We start from the raw sequence: 19,256 nt of genomic DNA, 5'->3' as shown, positions 1-19,256 counted from the left end.
GACCATCAGCTCCTCTCATCACAAGGAACAAGGAGGAGGTGACAGAGTCCTTTCTCCCACTTAGGAGAGCCTTTGGCCTTCACCCAGCAAGTCCCCAGAATCAGGGACCCCCCACTTGTCTGACTCACAAATGCCGTCTCCTGCTGGGCTGCAGGACAAGCTGGGTGGCAGGTCAGCAGTCTCTTGGTGAGCCATCTGAATAGGTCTGCAATGTCTGGCTTCTTGCTTTTGTGAAGACATAAGGATTTGGGAAAGAGATCTTGGGCATGAGATGGGACATCCCACTTCACAGCTATTTGGAGATGACTTGGTCTATGTGGGAGTGAAATAAATGAGGCCATTTCAGGACAACCCCAAATCTCTCCTTTAGAAGAATGGTGAATTAAATTGTGGTGTATGGTACAATGGGTAATATACAGCCGTGAACTGTTATTATACAGTATTTACTTAATGGCACTGGAAAGACGAGGAAAGTGGGTTTTACCAAAAGGTTATTGTATGTGAATTCTTCATTATATGTGAATGTTTTCTTTTTCATTAGAGATAAGATATTGCTATGCTGCCCAACGTGGCCATAAGTGATCCCCCCATCTCAGCCTCCTGAGTAGCTGGGATTACAGGGGCACACCACCTTGCCCAGCTGAATGGTTTTGGAGTTTTTTATTTAAACTTTTTTATTATTTATTTATTTATTTTTCTGGAGATGGAGTCTCACTCTGTCGCCCAGGCTGGAGTGCAGTGGCGTGATCTCAGCTCACTGCAACTTCTGCCTCTCAGATTCAAGCGATTCTCCTGCCTCAGCCTCTCAAGGAGCTGGGATTATAGGTGCCCATCACCATGCCAACTAATTTTTGTATTTTTTTAGTATTGACGGGGTTTCACCATGTTGGCCAGGCTGGTCTTGAACTCTTGATCTCAGGTGATCCACCTGCCTCGGCCTCCCAAAGTGTTGGGATTACAGGCGTGAGCCACTGCGCCTGGACTTTTCTTTTTTTAAATGGGGTCTTGCCATGTTGCCCAGGTTGGAGTGCACTGGCTGTTCACAGGTGCGATTATAGCATACTACAGACTCCAACACCTGGGCTCAAGTGATCCTCCCACCTCAGCCTCCTGAGTAGCTGGGACTACAGGTGTGCCCTGCTGTGCTCAGCTATGTGAATGCTGTTTGGTTTTCATTTTCTAATTATTTTTTCTTACCAGTTACATTAATGTATTGTGTAATGAATGAAATGACAGGGTTGTGAAGGGGCCCTTCGCCCTCTGGAGTCAGCTATAGAAGGCCATCCTAGTGGGGATCCAGAGAGAGCCAGACATAGGCACAGGGGTGGGCCCAGGGGTGGGACAAGTGTGCAGAAGGTCCTGGCAGCTTGAGCGTCCACTCTGGCTCTGGCCCAGGGCCCTGACTGTGTCACTTGCCCCTGGCCTCCTCTGGGAAGCAGGGAGCCACATCTACCATATCCTCACACTCAGTCTCTGAACCTCCCCTACTGAGTAGCTGCTCTGGCCTCAAAGTACTGTGGAGACTCAGCGTGAGCCTAATGCCCCTGGCTTTGGGCACTGACAGGTCTTCAGGAGGAGCTGGACATGTGACACCAGTAAGGCCACAGAGAGGAAACAGCAGCGCCCCGGTAGCTGAGCAAGAGCTCAGGGGAGCAGGCACATGGGCGGGCCTTGCAGAGTCATTCAGAGGCGCTCCCGCCAACTCCGACCCAGCCACGTTACTGAGCATGAGAAGCGGCCTTCTGAGCAGAGTGCTGGGCAACCGTGGCCCCACTCAAGACAGATGTCCTGCCTCGGCGCCCCCGGGGCACCACCTCACCTCCCCGCCTGCTCTCCATTACAGGGAGCACCGGGTTGTGCTCTGTCTACTGGAGCCTCTTTTCGGCCTGGAAAGCCTGTCCTGACTCCCTACCCACAGAAACCTGTCTCCCACATCCTTGCCCAGCCTGGCCCTCAGGTAAGCATCCACTTGCAATGCTGAGCGGGGTGGCCCGAGAGCAGCAGAGTCAAGAAGGAGCAGGGGAGGGAGTACTCACAGCAATGGAGACAGCACTGATGACAGCTCCCAGGTAGCCCTGGATGAACTTGGATACAGGTGAAGGCTGGAAAACAGAGGCAGAATTTCAGGCCTGCTAGGTGCCAAAAGCTCCCATACTTCCCCTTATAAGCTGTCCCAGCCAGCAAGAAGCATGCTGCCCACCAGCCTGGAAGGTGGGTGGAAGAGGCCCCTCAGGACCCAAAGGGATTAGGCCACCCTCAGCTCAGTTCCCAGCGTAGAAATATAAATCACCAGTAACCAGGGAGATGCTGAAGGGCCCACTTCACTCCTGCCCTATTCTAGAAAGGTCACTGGCAGACAATGCTGGCTGGAGGTGAAGAACAGCAAGGCTAACATGGACCATTGATGGCTGGGGCAAGCAGTCTCCACTTCAGAGGTTAAATGCTGCAAGGGGGCTGTTTGGCACCTGGAGCACTTTCTAGGTGGAAATGCCCGTGTCAAGGCTCTCACAGGCCTTGCCAGCCCATGGAACAACTGGGCTCCCATGTCAACAGATGATAGCTGCCCAATATCGCTACAGAGTAATATACCCCGAGTTCCAACACAGACAATTAAGAAAAAGCTGAGGAACTTGCCCTGTGCTACAACTGCAGGCTTACAGGTGTTTGGTTTAAGATAAATGGGAGTCATCCAAGCAGAGATGGCCATATGTGAAGCCTATGAGAGAGACTGGGGTGGAGGTTTAGATGTCAGGGGGCACCCACAGCGTACCAAGCCTCTCAATTCCTACAGTCCAGGCCAGCTCCTAACTCCCCTCCTCTCCCCCAAGGTTAGCAAATGTTAGGACTCTCCTCTACCCCAAACCGACAGGCCCCCAAAGGGGACCTAGATGCATCCTGCCTTCTTTGCCTTTGAACTGAAGTTGGGGAGAGGTGGCCTTTGTAGCAAAGCAGGGGCCCAGCAGCTCTTCCTGGACAACAGAAGGGTGATCGGGCCTCCACTACAAGCTCTCCAAGGAGTGCAGGGGGCTTTGGGGAGGAGGTACCAGCCCTGGACCCTCCCCACTCAGGAGCAGCCCTTCAGCTTGTGGCCAGTCGGGACCTGAGAGCACTGAGGCAGCTTCCAGAAAATTTGGAGGAAGCTTTAGGGGAATTTGGCCCCCAAGTAGCTGATATCATCATGATCCAAAACCCAAATGTAAGAGCTATCCAAGAAGAATCTGAAAGCCAGCCAAATTCATCCCTTGCATTGCCCCCATTTAATGGGCCTTCTTCACTTCATGTAAACAGCTCCTCCCCAGAGGGCTCCTGGCCCAGAAACTCCAGCTGACCTCAGCCGAGTAATGTCTGAGTCGGCCACCCACCTGAAGGGTTGGCATTTTAAATAAGATATCTAGAGGAGGGCCATGTTTAACCAAGAGGCAGCCACTGATGGTGGCATGTCACACTGTAGGGAGGATGACTGGGCCTCCCTATCCTGAACCTCACCACTTGGGAGAGGGCAGTGATGCTCACCTTGGTCGCATTGCGGTTTGCATAGTTGACACAGGCATTGTGGCTCTGGTTCAGCCACTGAAAGGCAATGATGAGAGAAGTCAGGGAAGGAGTGGTCAACTCCCTGGAAGCCAGGCCTGGACCCCAGGAGGTCACACATCCCCAGAAAGACACAGCATGCGGTCTCTAGCTCACATGGTGCTACCCATGCTGCCAGTTAGCATGACTGATGGTCCTGGTTTGCCCAGGGCTGTGCTGGTGTTAGCACTGAGCCCTGCCTCTCGGGAAGTCTCTTGGTTCCTGAATGGGGTCCTGCACACCCCAGCAGTCCACCTGATCCTGAGACAGTCACCTCTCTTGGAATGATGGCATTCACTGCCCCTGCAGACCCTATTGCCTTTGTCACACCATCTTTATTATATTACTTGCTGGACAAAAGTTGGCCTAGAATGACTGACAGCCCTGCACTTCTTTCAAAAATCTCCCAGTCCAGTGTCCTGCACCTCCAGTTCCCAGACACAGAGGCCGGCAGGAGTTTTGTTCAGTGAAGACTGACATTTTCTCCTAGAAGACAGACAGGTTTTCCTTCCTGCCCCTCTTTCTCTGCACACATAAACACAGAGATACCCTCAACTGTTTTCATGGCATCACAACCCAGACTGTCTCCAAGAGCAGGGACCAGGGTCTGTGATGCACTTCACCACCTCAGGTTAGGGGTGTATTGACCTTTCTCAGTAGATGTGGGGGAGGCTGATGTCAAAATGAGGCTATGGGCCTCAGGGTCACTGGCCTTGGGATGAGCAGCCAAGGGGCAGAGTGGGGGCCACCCCACTGACAAGCCAGCATGTTCCAGGCAGGGGCACGCAGCCCTCATCACCTCGGTCCAAAGGTTAGAGTGACACATGTGGATTGAGACATGCTGGGCTGCTGGAGACCTCAGCAGGGCCAAAGTCCTGGTTTTCCTTCAGTGACTTCTGGGCTGGGGTGGTGTCGGGGTGGACTGACCCTACGCGGGGTCTGGACGGGGCAGGAGACACCAGGGCAGGGAGTTCTTAACCAGCACCTGTGTGGGCCCTTCCTTCAGGAGCCCTGTTTGCTGGGAGACTGTTACCTGCCAGAAGACAGTGGATGCCAGTGTCTGGTTGGGCAAGAGAAGACCGACTACCTATGAGCGAGAGAGAAGAAATGCTGAAAAAGGCAAAAGAAACATCCTATGCTTTTGCAAAGAAAAAATACACTACCACAAACGAGTGAGCTGGATCTATACAAACTGATGTGGTATGCCGTGTACACACAAACTGAGGTTCACTAAGGGAGAGGGTGTGCGATGGGAAAAAACCAAGTTGCAGAATTATATTACAGCATAATCTTATTTAAAGAAAAATCACCTTATATATATAACCATATACACAAACACATGCATACACACATTATCTCCAAGCATGAAAAAACCTGTAGCGTGGATGTCTCTGGAGGTTGGGTTGCAGGTTACTTTTGCACAATCTTAAATATTTCTGTATTCTTCTTAACAATAGACATGCATTATTTCCACTATTAGGGGGGCAATAAAAACAAGCAAACAAAAGGAATACCATCGTTTCCACTCAGGTTACCTGACTCCTTCTCACCCTAGCCTTCCTGTAGGATTTTCACGAGGATTAAACAAAAATCATTTCAAAGGCCTTAAGTGCTTTGTAAATACAAGTTGGGGGAATTTGTATCTGTCATCTGTGAATTTCCATGAAGCAAAAACCTATACCATGTTTAAGCAACTGAATGAAACACAGATTTCTAATATTTGTTGAATGAGTGAAGGAATGAATGAAGAGATGAACAAATATACACATATGGCTACGTATGGAAACACAGACGTGGATCCATTATTCCCAAAGCCCAAATATCACCTAAGACCTAGACTTGCTGACCGTTTTTTTTGGTTTAAGTCAAGATGAATGGTCTGATTTTGACACTGGCCAAGCCTTGGACTTCAGGGATCCCTGTGCATCTCTCCAGTTTACCTTTTGAGTGTTTGTGTGCAAAGTAACATCTACCAAGTCCCACTGCATATGGGAAAAATGTGCACAACCATCCACATATTGACTTATTTATTATTCCTGTAGATGAAATGGCTCTTTGGCAAGAATTTCTGTAAGGAACAAGTATAAACACTCAATAATATGCAGTAAATCAAATTCTAGACATCCCCAGCAGCATTAGTAAATCATGTTTTAAACATTAAAATGTTTTAAAACAGCGAACACACACACACACACACACACACACACACAATCTATATTTATTGGCTCATATCAGTTTGAATAAAATTATATAATATAAAGCTATTCCATAGCTCCAATGAGGAATTATGAGATTTTTTTCCCCCAGAATGAGATCCCAACTTGATTTTTTTTTTCTTTGCAGTGGCAGCTTAGGGAACTAGAGTGAGAATCAGGGGAACTTGGGTCTTACGTTCAGCTCCATCCCCGTGTGATCTCTGGCAGAAGATGATCCCCTTTGGGGCTCTAACTTTCTTACCTATGAAAGTGAAGGGGTTGACCTCAGTGTAAAATTCTACTTCCAAATTCTGGGTAGTTGGTGTCAAGTCAACAGAGACAGTCTCGTCTGTAATGGGATCCCATCTGCCAAGGAGCATCCCAGAAAACTGAGGACCTCCTCCTAGTTGGGGCCCCCAGTTAGAAGCCAAACCAGAGGGAGGAAGCCGAGCCTAGCAGGGGTGAGGACAGGACAGGGGGTGGGTGAAAAGTACATGTGCTCATATGTGTACACGTATGCATGGCTGACTGCCTCCTACCACCAGAGGAAGTTAATAAAGTTGTTCACTGTTTGGAGCCCAGCACGTCATCCCCTGATCTGGAGTCTACTGAACATGGTGTCTTATGGACTACATGTCTTCTCCTCTGAATCCCCACTTACCCCCCTTGAACTGTGCTTGGACCACCAGGAACATTGTAAAATACAGCCCAATGGAACTCACTGCATTTACCTGACAACTGCTGTCCAGGACATGGCCCGTGACACCACAGGGTTCCCTTTATAATCCACTTGGGGGAAGTATTTTCCAGTCTCAGGATCAGAAGCTGTGCCTCTGAGTAACTGGTGTGCATGCGCCTTGCAGACACTGGGCCATTTAACTGAGTCTCTTTGCACCGTCCAGAAACTCAGGCCAGCTCTCCATAGCCACATTTGCCAAGTGTACAGACCCACACTGCCTGGATTCTGTGCCCAAACCTCACTTGTGGCTTCATTTTATCTTCCCTTCCCTTTGTCTCATTTTCATCTTCACTTCTTTTATCTTTAGTGGCAAGCATTTTTAAAAGTGACATCAAGTCTTTTCCAGAACAAACCAGAACTCTAAACTAAACCAGTATTTGGGCTATGTACCACACACATACACACTGCCCATGGCTCTATGACCAGCGAGCTTTTTACTTTGTTAGACAATCCCCACTTCCCATCCCAATCTCCTGCCCTAACATGGGTCTGGGGTCCATGCTGGCACCTCTGACTGCTATAAGTCTCCTCACTCTTTCTTAAAGAGATGGATTGACTGATTGATTTTGCCAAGCATTTCACTTACCATAATCCTCATACTAACCCTGGGGATCAAACCAGAGATTACTTTTGATATTTTACAAACGAGACAACTGAGGCTTAGAGAAATTCAGTAATCTGTCCATAGCTTCACAGCAAGCTAGAGAATCAGGTCTCCTGGTTCCTGGCTTGGGGGCCCTGACTCTGATTTTAGGGTGCTCCTTCTCCAGCTCATCCCCCTGAGCACAGAAAGAGGGGGGATCCAGTCAGCACTCCACATCCATTTATGGGGAGCTGCTTCTACATACCAAGTTCCTTGCTGCTCCTAATGGAGAAAGTCAGAGGAAAGGAGTGAGTACATGCGTGTGCATGCACACTCACACCACACACACACACACCACACACACTCCTTACCCACAATAAAAACAAAAACCAGACAAGAAAATGGAGGCTAACATCCTTTATAACACCTAGGCTTGAAAATGACAAGATGGTTTAATGAGGTATTTGGATATGTGTAAAGTTGATAAATTTTAACATCCAAAGAGAAGTTCAGGAAGGGAGGGGTGAGTGTGTCCCGGCTATCTAACAAAGGCGGAGGTAGGAGTGAGCCGAGGGGGTGCAGACACAGGAGCAGGCACAGCCGAGACAGCGGAGAGACTGGTCTGACTGCAGAGGAGGTCTGGGAGCCCAGAAGGGAGTGTGGAGAGGGTGAGCTTAGAAGACAGGAGCACAGAGCTGCACCGGCCAAACAGAGCCTTAGGGGGCCATGTAAGGCTAAGGCAGGGGAGCAGGGATCCTGCCCTCCAGGTCCTCACAGTCAGGCAGGGACCAAAAGCACGAGGATGCCAGCCCCATTCCCTATTAGGCAAAACGCAGCACCATCTGCACAATCCCAGGAGCAAGAGCAGATATTTTATAACTTCCTTTTTTCTTTTTAAGTCTAAATTAAAAATAAATGTTCCCTTCAGCTCTCAGATGTATATCTCTGGTGCAACCTGCCCACATTCCCTCCCGCTGCCCTTTCCAGAACATGGCAGGGGAAAGGAAGAAAGAGATGGATAGAGAGAGGGAGCCAGTCCACCCAGCTTCAATGCCAGTGGATTGCACCTCTTCCAAGAGGGAAACGATTCAGGCGTGGCCACGCAGACGGGTGGAGAGCGCCCAGAATGTGGCTGGTACCAAGGAAAGTGGAAGGAGAGGGAAACAGGAGCCAACAGCTAGGATTTCTAGCCCAGCCTCCACCCTATCGCGCTGCAGGACCTTGGCCAAATCACACATCCTATCTCTGCTCCCATTTATAGTTCATAACATGGCTGAAGTCCCCTCTGCCGCTCCAGCCCCCTGGCAGCTGTGCTCTCTGCACATCCTTCTGTACCTTTGCTGTTCCCCTTCCTCTTGGGTGTCCTACCACAGACCTAGTGATTAACGCTCAGGCTCTGGTCGTCAAATGCTGGTGCCAGCATTTACCAGTTATGTGACCACAGGCAAGTCACTGGAACTCTTTGTGCCTCTGTTTCTTCGGCTGTTAAGTGAAGGACAATCCCAGTACCTCTCAGGATGGTTATGAGAGGAAGTAAGGTGTGGAGGAAATTCAGCTCAGCGTGCGGCCTGCAGCAAGCGCTCCCTGGATGCCGGTTGCCAGTGCCATTCCTCTCCTCCCATGTAGTTCTTTCGTGGACTTTGCTGGTTTCCTCCTCTGAGCTCCAAAGTCAGCATTACACCACTGAACATCATCTCATCTCCATCCGTCTTGGAATACAAGTCTTATCCCTCAGAGAACAGAGCTGCGGAAGGCAAAATTGGGGCTTTTCCCTCTTCCTCTGATGCCCCCCATGGCATTCAGCACAAAGCTGGGCTCACACACCAGGCTGGAAGAACACTGCTCATCATTACATAATCATTGACCAGGGAAAGATCTCTGCTGGACTGGGACAATGCACTCCTGACTCCTTTTATTAAGTCCTAATTGCAGGGGGGTTGGGGTAGGAGACTGAGTCTTTGGTCCAGATTATTTTCCACTCCCTCTATCCATACCCTCGCCACAGCCTCATCACAGAAGGAATTTATTTCCTCACTTTTTGGCTCCGCTTGGTCATCTAACTTGCTCTGGCTGACAGCACATGGGAGGACAGACGTGGCAGTGCGTCAGTTCTGAGCCCTGGCTCAGAGGCCTCATGCCTTCCTGCTTGCCCTCCTGAGCATCTAAGGTTGCCACAAGAAGACATCCCTGAAAACTCCCTGGTCCAAGGAGGAGGAGAGACAGGAGGGCACAGTCTATCCCAGGTCAGGTCACCTTCAGTTGACCATGGCGAGATGCAGAACTGCCTCAGTCAAGCTCTGCCTAGACCGGGCAAACCCCAGTCAACTGCAGATCCCTAAGAATGAATGCTTACAGGCATGGTGGCTCACACCTGTAAACCCAGCACTTTGGGAGGCCAAGGCAGGCAGATCACCTGAGGTCAGGAGTTCAAGACCAGCCTGGCCAACGTGGCAAAACCCCATCTCTAGTAAAAATGCAAAAACTAGCTGAGGGTGGTGGCAGGTGACTGTAATCCCAGCTACTTGGGAGGCGGAGGCACAAGAACTGCTTAAACCCAGGAGGCGGAGGTTGCAGTGAGCCGAGATCACACCACTGCACTCCAGCCTGGGCGACAGAGCCCAAAGAGTGAGATTATCTCAAAAAAAAAAAAAAAAAAAAAAAAAAAAAAAAAAAAAAAAAAAAAAAAAAAAAAAAGAATGCTCACAGATGCCACTGAAGTGTTGTGGATGTTTTCTACATGACACTATGGTAGCAACAGCTAGCTAATACATGGCTTACTACATATGCAGAGTGACTATGCTGTTCTTTCTAGTCCAAAATTCTGTACCATTATGAATATGCCTTGAATTAAGTCTTCACCAGGGATGTTGGTTCCTAAGCAGCCTTGCTTATCAAAGCCACCCAACCCAGGGGCCATCAGCCCAACTCTAGGGATGCCCTGACAGGCCCAGGAAGAGGGGCAGTTTGTGCTTGAGCCTAGTCTCAAGACAGAGTAAGGAATGGGGCCAATGGCACCCATATGGTAACTTGCTACAAGAAAAATCACATCTTCACTTTGGGCCTCCTCCTTCAGAGTATTCTAACTGCTGCAGAGAGATGAGGTCTCAATCTGGGAGAGAGGCACCCCCAAATATCTCAATCTGCTTGGCCAGAAGTGGGACATGCACAGCTGAAGATAAAGGCAAGGAGGGGTAAGGCCACTGCCACAGTTCTGTGTACCATGATATCAGGGCTCAGAACTGAGCAAGCCCCTGCCCCTTGGCCACCTCCCATACAAAACTGACTCAAACTACAGGAGAAAGGTTTTTTTAAAAGCGTGGGAAATCTGGAGAGGAAATGAGGTATGCGTCAAAACAATTGGGCGGTAAAACTGAAGCCAGGGGAAGACTACGGGGTACAGAACTGTCCTGTTCGCCAAGATAACGGTGGAAATAATCGTCCCTCTCACCCTTCACCCCGTTTCTACTTGGCTAATCCCTCCTTCCTCATCCTTCAGGTTTTAGTTTAAGCATCACTTCCTCCAGGATGTCTCCTCTGACCCTCACAGTGAGGTAAGGTCTGTCACGCGCTCCCCGGCACCCTGCATGCCTTCTCTGTACCATTCCTCTCAGCAGCAAAAAAGTGTCTACCTCGAGAGCTTCCATAAGCTCAGAGGAGGCCCCTTGACGCTGCCTCCCCACATACCCGGGAGCCTCCCAGGTAGAGCAAGTGTCTTTACATCTCATCCCTTTCCACCACAGACTCGCTCAACTCCATAAATGTCCCTCTTCGTTACTGACAGATCCACCATGGGCCCCAGTACCCCAATGCCCAACAGATGTCCTGTTGTTTCCTTCTACTTTGTCTCCATCTTCTGATTTATGAGACTAATGATCTGAAAGTTATACTTCAGTGTATAAGGGGTGTTGCTACTTAAAGGATGCCAGCCAGTTAAAGAAAATCTCTCTGTCAAATGAATGTTTACCCCGGACCGGTCAATTCTAGCTTCACTGGAGTGACACCTCCTGTGTGGTGAGCTAGGTCAACATGGCTGGGGTCTGGTAATGCTGGAGGAAAGCCAGGGAGAACACTGGGATTGGGATTTAAATGTGCAAAAAAGCAGAGGAGGGATGAGGAGGCTTGGGAGATGTCAGGAGGGCCCTGGGACACACCCCTGGAGATGAAGTGGCCAACACCAGCATCTTCTGATACTTGGAGTCTCTAAGTCCATGTGATCATCTGTGCGTTAAAATGAAAGAGTGCAAAGTACAGAGTTCAAGCTCTTAATGTCTCAAGACAGAAATCGGATTTAGACTTAACCTAAGGCCACCAGATCCAATGACTAGGTGTTCATGGTCTGCCCTCCTTAGCACCCTGGCTGGAAATGAGGCTTTTGGTCCCTGAGTTTTGAGAGTCCGACATGACAGGGAGGGGAGGGGAGGGGAGGGGAAAGGAGAGGAGGGGAGGGGAGGGGAGGGGAGGGGAACAGCACTTTGGGGAGCTCAGGGCTGAGGGTGGCACGAATGCTCTCTGGGACAGCCCCAGGACCATGAGGGAAACCCAGGCCCTGGCATCTGAGGCATTCCACAGCAAACAAGGGAAGAGGGCGCAGGAGCAGAGGGGAAATGGAGAGGGCAGGCAGGACGAGGGACGGACCACCAGGGCCAAGCCTGGCTCTGCCTCTCCCCGGCCACGTGCACGGAAGCGGCAGTGCTGTGCTCAGGGGAAACCTGGGAAGGGAGAGGCCGTGGATAAGAAGCCACCACGCTGGCAGGTTTTTTCTGGAAAGATACCTGAAGAAAGGGAGCGATGAACGGCAGAGCCTCAGGGACAGCCTCAGTGCACCGGCATAGCCGCGGTGCTTATGTATAAATTGGGATCTCTTTGCCACACACCGAAGGGGGAAAAAGTTCCCATCTTCAAATGTTAAGCTTAAAATAAGACACTACATGGTTGCCAGTGGATCTGTGAAATCTGCTGACTAAACTGGCACCAGCCTCTGGGAGAAAACCAGCTCGTTTCTCCTGAGCTCTGGGGGGTGAGCAGGGTAGGGCGAGGTGACTCCCGGGCAAAGTGGGAACAGCGTCGGGGTCAAGCCGGGGATGTGCACCTGGGCAGAAGGCAGCCTCACTGTGGTTTCCAGAAGCTTCTCAGTTGAGGCACCTGCCAGCCTTACTCGCCCCTTCCCTTCATCACTCAGGGACCCAGTTCCTAGCACATTCGCTGGCACCCTCGTTTCTATTTTGGTAAGCATTTTTAGTGGCTTCTGCATGCGTATATTTTCTTACCCACTCCATCAGACCAGGGGCTTTCCTAAGGTGTGGACTGGAACTTTCACTCCCCTTCAGACCAGGCATTTGCTTAAATGTTCAGTGCTACTAGGCGACAGCAGGGCCTTGGAGGAGCTGATGGGGCTGCAGAAAGCGCTGGAGCAGCCAGCATGCTCCCTCCACACAAGACGAGGCAGTGGCCCAGGGGTGGGGAGGAATGGGGACGGACCACATTGCTTGTCCATGTGAAAGTGCCAAGGTGGAAGGCCACAGGTTCTTCAAATCCAGTGGTTCCTCGGGAGACCCAGCCTCTGGCTTGACTGTTCTGAACCCCAGGATACAGATATTTGGGGCTAGGAAGTGGGGATAGGTGAGCATCGTCATTTCGGTTCTGGCTGCCTCGTAGAGGTGCTGGGAGGTATCCCAGGCCATGCTCCCCATTTTGCCTCCATCAAGTATTCACACAGGATCTTGGAGGCCAGGGCATCCTCTTCTCACACCACATGTGTGTATTCATAGAGGGATGTTTGCTCCAGCCTGGGAAAGGATTGGTCCTGATAGGACATTCATACATCTGCTTCAGCAATGAACCCCTGAATGGCATGCGAGTGGATCAGCACCCAAGACCCCCACCTGCCTACAGGGCCATAGTGACCCTGCAATGATGGGCTTGTCTTGGGTACGGTGAGGAGAGAGTGGAAACATATGGGATGAGCCTCAGTAACCCGTTGTGAATTGAAGACAGTGATGGCATCTACTGGGTTAGCCAGTTCTTCCCACTTGATAGCAGCTGGTAATTGTGTAAGACTCCATTTGGCTTCTCAGGGAAAAATGAGCCCCACATTCAACTTTTGCCATTTCAAATATCCACTTACCCAGTTTAACAAAGAGATGATACCACTAAATGGTATATCTTTTAAAGTGTTGATGGAATATTTATAGAAGTTATTATGGCATTCTTGTTTGCCTACCTATCACCATTCTTCCCTTCTTTCTTACTAATAGAATCCTTATATAATTGGGGATCAACTATATACCCAGCTAAATTCTAAATGAAATGTAAGCAGAACTGTTGCATGGAAATTCCAAAAAGGCTCCTTAAAGAGAGGCTGTATCTTAAAGATAAATGTATTTCAGTTAGGAGATACAGCCTACTATTCTTCTTTTCTTTCTCCTCTCTGGAATGTGAATGTGATGGCTGGAACTCCAGCAGCCATCTCGGGCTATGGGATGACTTTTTACAATAGAAGCCAGTACTGAAAATGGAAGTCTGGGTTCCTGATGATACTGTGGGGGTCCTGCCTATCTCCAAACTTCTTTGACATGAGAGAGAAATAAACTATTTTGTTTAAGCCACTGTTATTTTGGACTTTGTTACATGCAGATGACCCTGATCCTAAGCGGCATATTCAGATACCATGCTACAAAGAAAACCACAATAAATCCCAACTGGCAAAATTGTAGAGGTCACTCTCTCTGAAAATAAGACAAGCTAGAACATAACAAAAGAACACATTTTTTAAAACCCAACCACTTAGAATTTAAAATGTGTTCTTCTAATTGACTAAAGAGGATTTGAAATTATAATTTCAAGCTTATTTAGAAAATAACAACATAAGATCACTATATATGAAAACATATCAGATATAGCCATGTTTTAGATATATTCAGAGGCAAATTCACAGCACTAAACACTTTCATTAGAAGGAAAATAAATAAACTAAGCATTCAAGGCAAAAAGTAAGAAAACCAACCACAAACAAAGAAAAGAGGGAAAAAGGGATATTATAAAAACAAAAGCATAAATGAATACTTAGAATATAGAATTGATAAATACATCCAAGAGCTGATTCCAAGACATAGCTTTCACACATCTAGTTATTTTATCTTTATTTAATTTATGTATTTATTTTGAGACAGGGTCTCACTGCGCCACCCCGGCTGAAGTGCAGTGGCACAATCAAAACTCACTGGAGCCTCAAACTCCTCAGCTCAAGTAATCCTCCCACCTCAGCCTCCCGAGTAACGGGGACCACAGGCGCACACCACCATGCCTGGCTAATTTTTTAACTTTTTTGGAGAGATGAGATCTCCCTATGTTGCCCAGACTGGTCTCAGACTCCTGGGCTCAAGCAATCCTCCCACCTTGGCCTCCCAAAGTACTGGGATTACACGCGTGAGCCACCACTCCTGGCCTCAGTTATTTTAATAAAGGAGATGGAGGTGAGGAGTGGAAAAAGACTCAAAATAAATCAAAAGATAGATCATTATATTTAAAGACATCAATATTTAAAAGTTTTCTATAACAAAGACACCAGAGAATAAGGGATAAACAGCTGGAGAAGAGACCTGCCATATATATAACCCAAAGGATTAATGTCCAAAATATATAAAGAGCTCTTACAAATCAACTAGAAAAATATGGCCCATGGAAGAATGGACAAAGAGTGTGAACAGGTAATTCAGAGAAGAGGGAATACAAATCGCCAATAAATAAATTTAAAAAGCACCAACATCTTTTCGGTGTTTATGGAAATAAAAATTAAAAGCATAATGAGAACCTACCCCTTCCCCCATCAGCCTGGCAAAAACATTAAAAAGATGAATGAATACTAGTGTTACGAAAGCATGGGGAAATATAGTCTTTTTGAAGGGAAATTCAGCCATATCTATTAAAGATGTAAATGTGCGTAGCTTTTTAAGCAGCAAATTCACTTTCTGGAAGTGCCCTTTAGAAACCCTTATCCTTGTGCAAAAATGGCTTTACAAAGATTTTTCATAGCACAATCGTTTCTAACAGCAAATAATCGGAAATAACCACAACCCATCACACTGGAAGAGACGGTGCCATTCAGCAGAGAAAACAAACAAATAAATAAATGAAGCCAATCGTTATGGAGGCAAACTGCTAAGTGTCATAAGCTAACCATAGATACATACGTATATTGTTATCTTTTTAATGGAAAAATCCACAAAACAAAAAAAATTTTAAATGACTTAAATGTATGCAGATATCTAGAAAAAGCCTAGAGGCACACACCAAACTTCCTACAGGGGTTACTCTGGGCAGAAATTCGGGGTTGAGGAGCATCACAAGGACCTCTACTTTTGTTTGTATTGTTTAAATTCCGAGCCGAGAGAACATTCATGTATTACTTGTATAACTTTAAAAATATTCTTTATAAAACATTCTTGGTGGTATTTTTGAATCCCAAAGAACATATTCATGTATTACTTGTATAATTTTATAAAATATACAGAGAAGATTTTTTTTTAAATCCTAGGAGATATTTCTGAACTCCAAAGATAAAGAGAAAAAATACCAAACGATTCCAGGGGAAGGGGGAAGTTTACCTAGAAAGGAAAAGAGAATCAGGCCAACTATTGTTCATGTATGAAAGGGAAAAGAAAGATCTCCAGATATGCAAAGATTCAGAAAGGCATATTGCCCCTGTATTCTGAATATTGTTCAAAAAGGTATTCTAGCCAAACAACACACACACACACACACACACACAGCCTAAATAATTGTGAAGTATAATACAGGTGTTAAGAAAGGCTTTATAAATCTGATGACATTCCAGATGATTTCCAAAAACTTGGCAGGTGTGTGGAGGTAGCTAAAATGATCAAGTAGAGAGTAGAGTGAAATTACATGCTACAAGTCTCTTCCTATGTGGGTAGCGTTAGGGAAGTCATACTTATTATTTGACTCTTGATTATAAAGTATATATAATGTAACCTCTCTGTACTATAAAATATTACAGATGAATGGTAAGTAGAGAAAATTAGGATGTTCCCCTTCCAAACTAAAGAAACTAAAGGACCTTTTCTCTACTATAAATCAGGAAAAGAAGTGGAAACAAAAACAAAGCTTAATAAAAAGCTAACAGCAACAACAAAACCCATTTGACAGCTGGGCTATGCAGTCATAATCATCAGTGGCAGAATAAATACAAAAGGGCTCCATTTCTCATTAAAATTAAAGGCAGTGTTTCTCAAACTGGGTTAAATGTAAGTAGCCTTTTTACGCAGCAAAAGTAGAATTCAGCTATATTTTGTCCAAAAGAGTTGTGTAACACAAAATAGCACAGAAATTAAATGACTCTGACATAAAGGTATAGGCAATGATACATAATGCAAGTCAATTAAGCAAAACAGGAATAAAAAATATTAAGAGAAGTAAAATTCAAGGCAAGAATAATCAAAGAAACAGGGATATTTTGTGTGTGTGTGTGTGTGTGTTTGAGAGACACAGATGATATCAAGAAGACAAAACTGTCTGAACACACCAAACACCACTGCATCGAAATCTATAAAACAACTGCAAGAAATGCAAAGAAATGAAACACACACTCACACATACACACAATTATGGTGGGAAATTTATAAACCTTTCTCAGAATATTTCAGAACAATGTAGTAGTTTCAGGGCAACAACATAAAAATAGAGATGTGAATAATACCTCTCTTGATATATTTATATATTTTTAAATATATGTATAAAATGAAATCTTTCAAGGATACAGAAAAGTCTAGAGGATAACGAGCATCCATATATGTCCAATCTTATTTCGTCAATTTTTTTGTGAAGATGTTTTTAAGAGATGAAACACTATAAATGCAAACGAAGCACCCCCTGTTCTCCTGCTAAATTTCATTGCTTTCTCTCCCCAGAGGTAAACAGTATCACGAAGCCGGTGCTAATTGTTCCCATGAATGTTTTTAAGGATGCATTAAAAATGTACTCATAAACTATATATAATATTGCTTTGCATATCTTTTAACATTATATAAATGACAGAGAGCATTACTACTCTGCTACTATTTTTTCATTCAACATTGTTTTTGAAATTTATCCATATTCATAAATGTCGCCCTTGCTCATTGTTTTCTTTCCTGTGTTAAGTATTCCACTGCGTGACTAAGCCATGACTGATTCATTTTCTTGTTGATGGAATTTCAGCAGTTTCCAATTTTTTGCTATCATAAACATTGCTGCAAATATTTTCTTTTCATATTTAAATGTCCTTTTGTGTATAAGGTGATGTAGAGATCTGATTTTCTTTTCCACAGAGGTAGCCAGCTGTCTCAGCACCATATTATCAGATGGTTTGTTCTTCTTCTCCACTGATTTGTAATGCCACCTTAGTCAAATCTTAAGTTTCCATATAGGCATGTCTCCAGGTTCTGCGTTCTGTTTCATTGACATATTTGCTTATCACTGTATCAAAACCAAGTTGTCTTATAATATTTGGTAGGGTGAGTCCTCTCCCACCACCTCATTCTTGAAAATTGTCTTCGCTATTCTTATCCCTTAGCTTGTATTCATGTAACTTTTCACAGGAACCTGTCAAGTTCCATAACAAATCCTGCTGAGATTATGACTGAAATTACATTGAATATAGATTTTAATTTGAAGAAAACAAAATGATACAGCTGTCTACTTCTTTAGATCTCCAATGTCCTTCAATAAAGTTGTATAGGTTTCTCTGTAAAGGTCTTGAATATTGTTTCTTGAATTTATTTTTATATCCCTTATATATTGTCTAAAATACTATTGTAAATGACATCTTTTACAAAAATCATATTCTAGACGTTTGTTTTAGGTTTACAGGCATACAAATTTTTTGTATACTTGTCTTACATCCAGAAATCTTTTAAAATAGTTCCAATAGTTTGTCTATTCTCATAAATGTTTTTCTTTCTTTCTTTCCAACTCTATAAACAATAATAACTGTTTATTTTTTCATGTCTTACTGCACTTGCTAGTCTTCCAGGAAAATGTTAGATAGAAGCAACATTATCAGGCATTCTTACCCTGTCCCACACATCAAGAATTTACCTTTGTTTCATCTTTAAGACAGGTGCCTGCTATGGTTGGTTTAAATAAATTTTATAGACACTATCAAGTTAAGAAAGTTCCTTCTAGACCTAATCTGTTCTGTTTTTATCATAATAATTATTACTGTAAATTGAGTTATGTTTTATTTTATCAAATACTTTTTCTGTATCTACTGGGAAAATCATGTTTCTTCTTCAGTTTCTTAGTGTGATGAACTAATATTAATATATTCTCTAATGTTGTATTTGGTAAAAAGCATTTTGTTATGTTGTACTTTGATGCATTGCTGGATTCAGTTTGTTATTATTTTATTTCATAATCTTTACATGTAATTTCATAAGTGATATTGGCTTATACTTTTTCGGTCTTATATTTACTTCGGTATTGGTCTCAAAGTGCCTCATTAAATAAACTGGGAAGATTTCCTTTTTTTCCTCTCTCTTTTTTGTTTTTTTCAATGGAGACGAGGTCTTGCTATGTTGCCCAGGCTGGTCTCAAACTCCTGGCCTCAAGTGATTCCCCTGCCTTGGCCTCTCAAAGTGCTGGGATAAGAGGCGTGAGCCACTATGCCTGGCACTTTTTTCTCTTTTGAAAGCTTTATAAAATTGAGGTCAGCTATTCCTTTGGGTACAGTCACCTGTAAGATCAGAGCCCAGTGATAATTTTTGGTTTGTTTGTTCTGTGGTACAAATATTTTAAACTGCAAATTAAATTTCCTTTTATTTATAGGTATATTCAGATTTTAAGGCCAGGTGTGACAGCTCATGCCTGTAATCCCAACGCTTTGGGAGGCTGAGGCAGGAGGGATCACTTGAGTCCAGGAATTTCAGGCTGCAGTGGGCCATGATCGCATCACTGCACTCCAGCCGAGGAGACAGAGTGATACCTTGTCTCCAAAAAAGGAAAAGAAAAAAAAAGAAAAAGACTCTATATTTCGTCTTTCTAGGCAGTTTTGGTAAGCTGTATTTTCCCAGAAATGTATTCATTTCTTCTAAGTCTTTAAATGTATTGCCTTGAGTTGTTCAATGCATTCAGATCTTTCATTCTGCTACTGCATCTATAATTATTGTACTTC

The 19,256-nt window shown here is 45.3% G+C and overlaps 1 protein-coding gene across 2 annotated transcripts in view; it reads right to left on the bottom strand.

The window, feature by feature from the left end:
* Positions 1-19,256, bottom strand: part of SFXN5 (sideroflexin 5) — a 616,301-nt gene that overhangs the window by 54,317 nt on the left and 542,728 nt on the right. For both annotated transcript variants that reach the window (XM_050754501.1, XM_050754502.1), the window contains 3 exons: positions 4,604-4,657; positions 3,514-3,570; positions 2,037-2,102 (listed from right to left, as the gene is read on the bottom strand). In XM_050754501.1, the coding sequence (XP_050610458.1) occupies positions 2,037-2,102; positions 3,514-3,570; positions 4,604-4,657 (177 nt within the window). The remainder of the gene's footprint in view (positions 1-2,036; positions 2,103-3,513; positions 3,571-4,603; positions 4,658-19,256) is intronic.

This window comes from Macaca thibetana, chromosome 13 (genome assembly GCF_024542745.1).
Source record: "Macaca thibetana thibetana isolate TM-01 chromosome 13, ASM2454274v1, whole genome shotgun sequence".
Classification (NCBI taxonomy): domain Eukaryota; kingdom Metazoa; phylum Chordata; class Mammalia; order Primates; family Cercopithecidae; genus Macaca; species Macaca thibetana.
The sequence above is the reverse complement of the archived record's forward strand: the minus strand, read 5'-3'. Positions and strand labels throughout refer to the sequence as shown.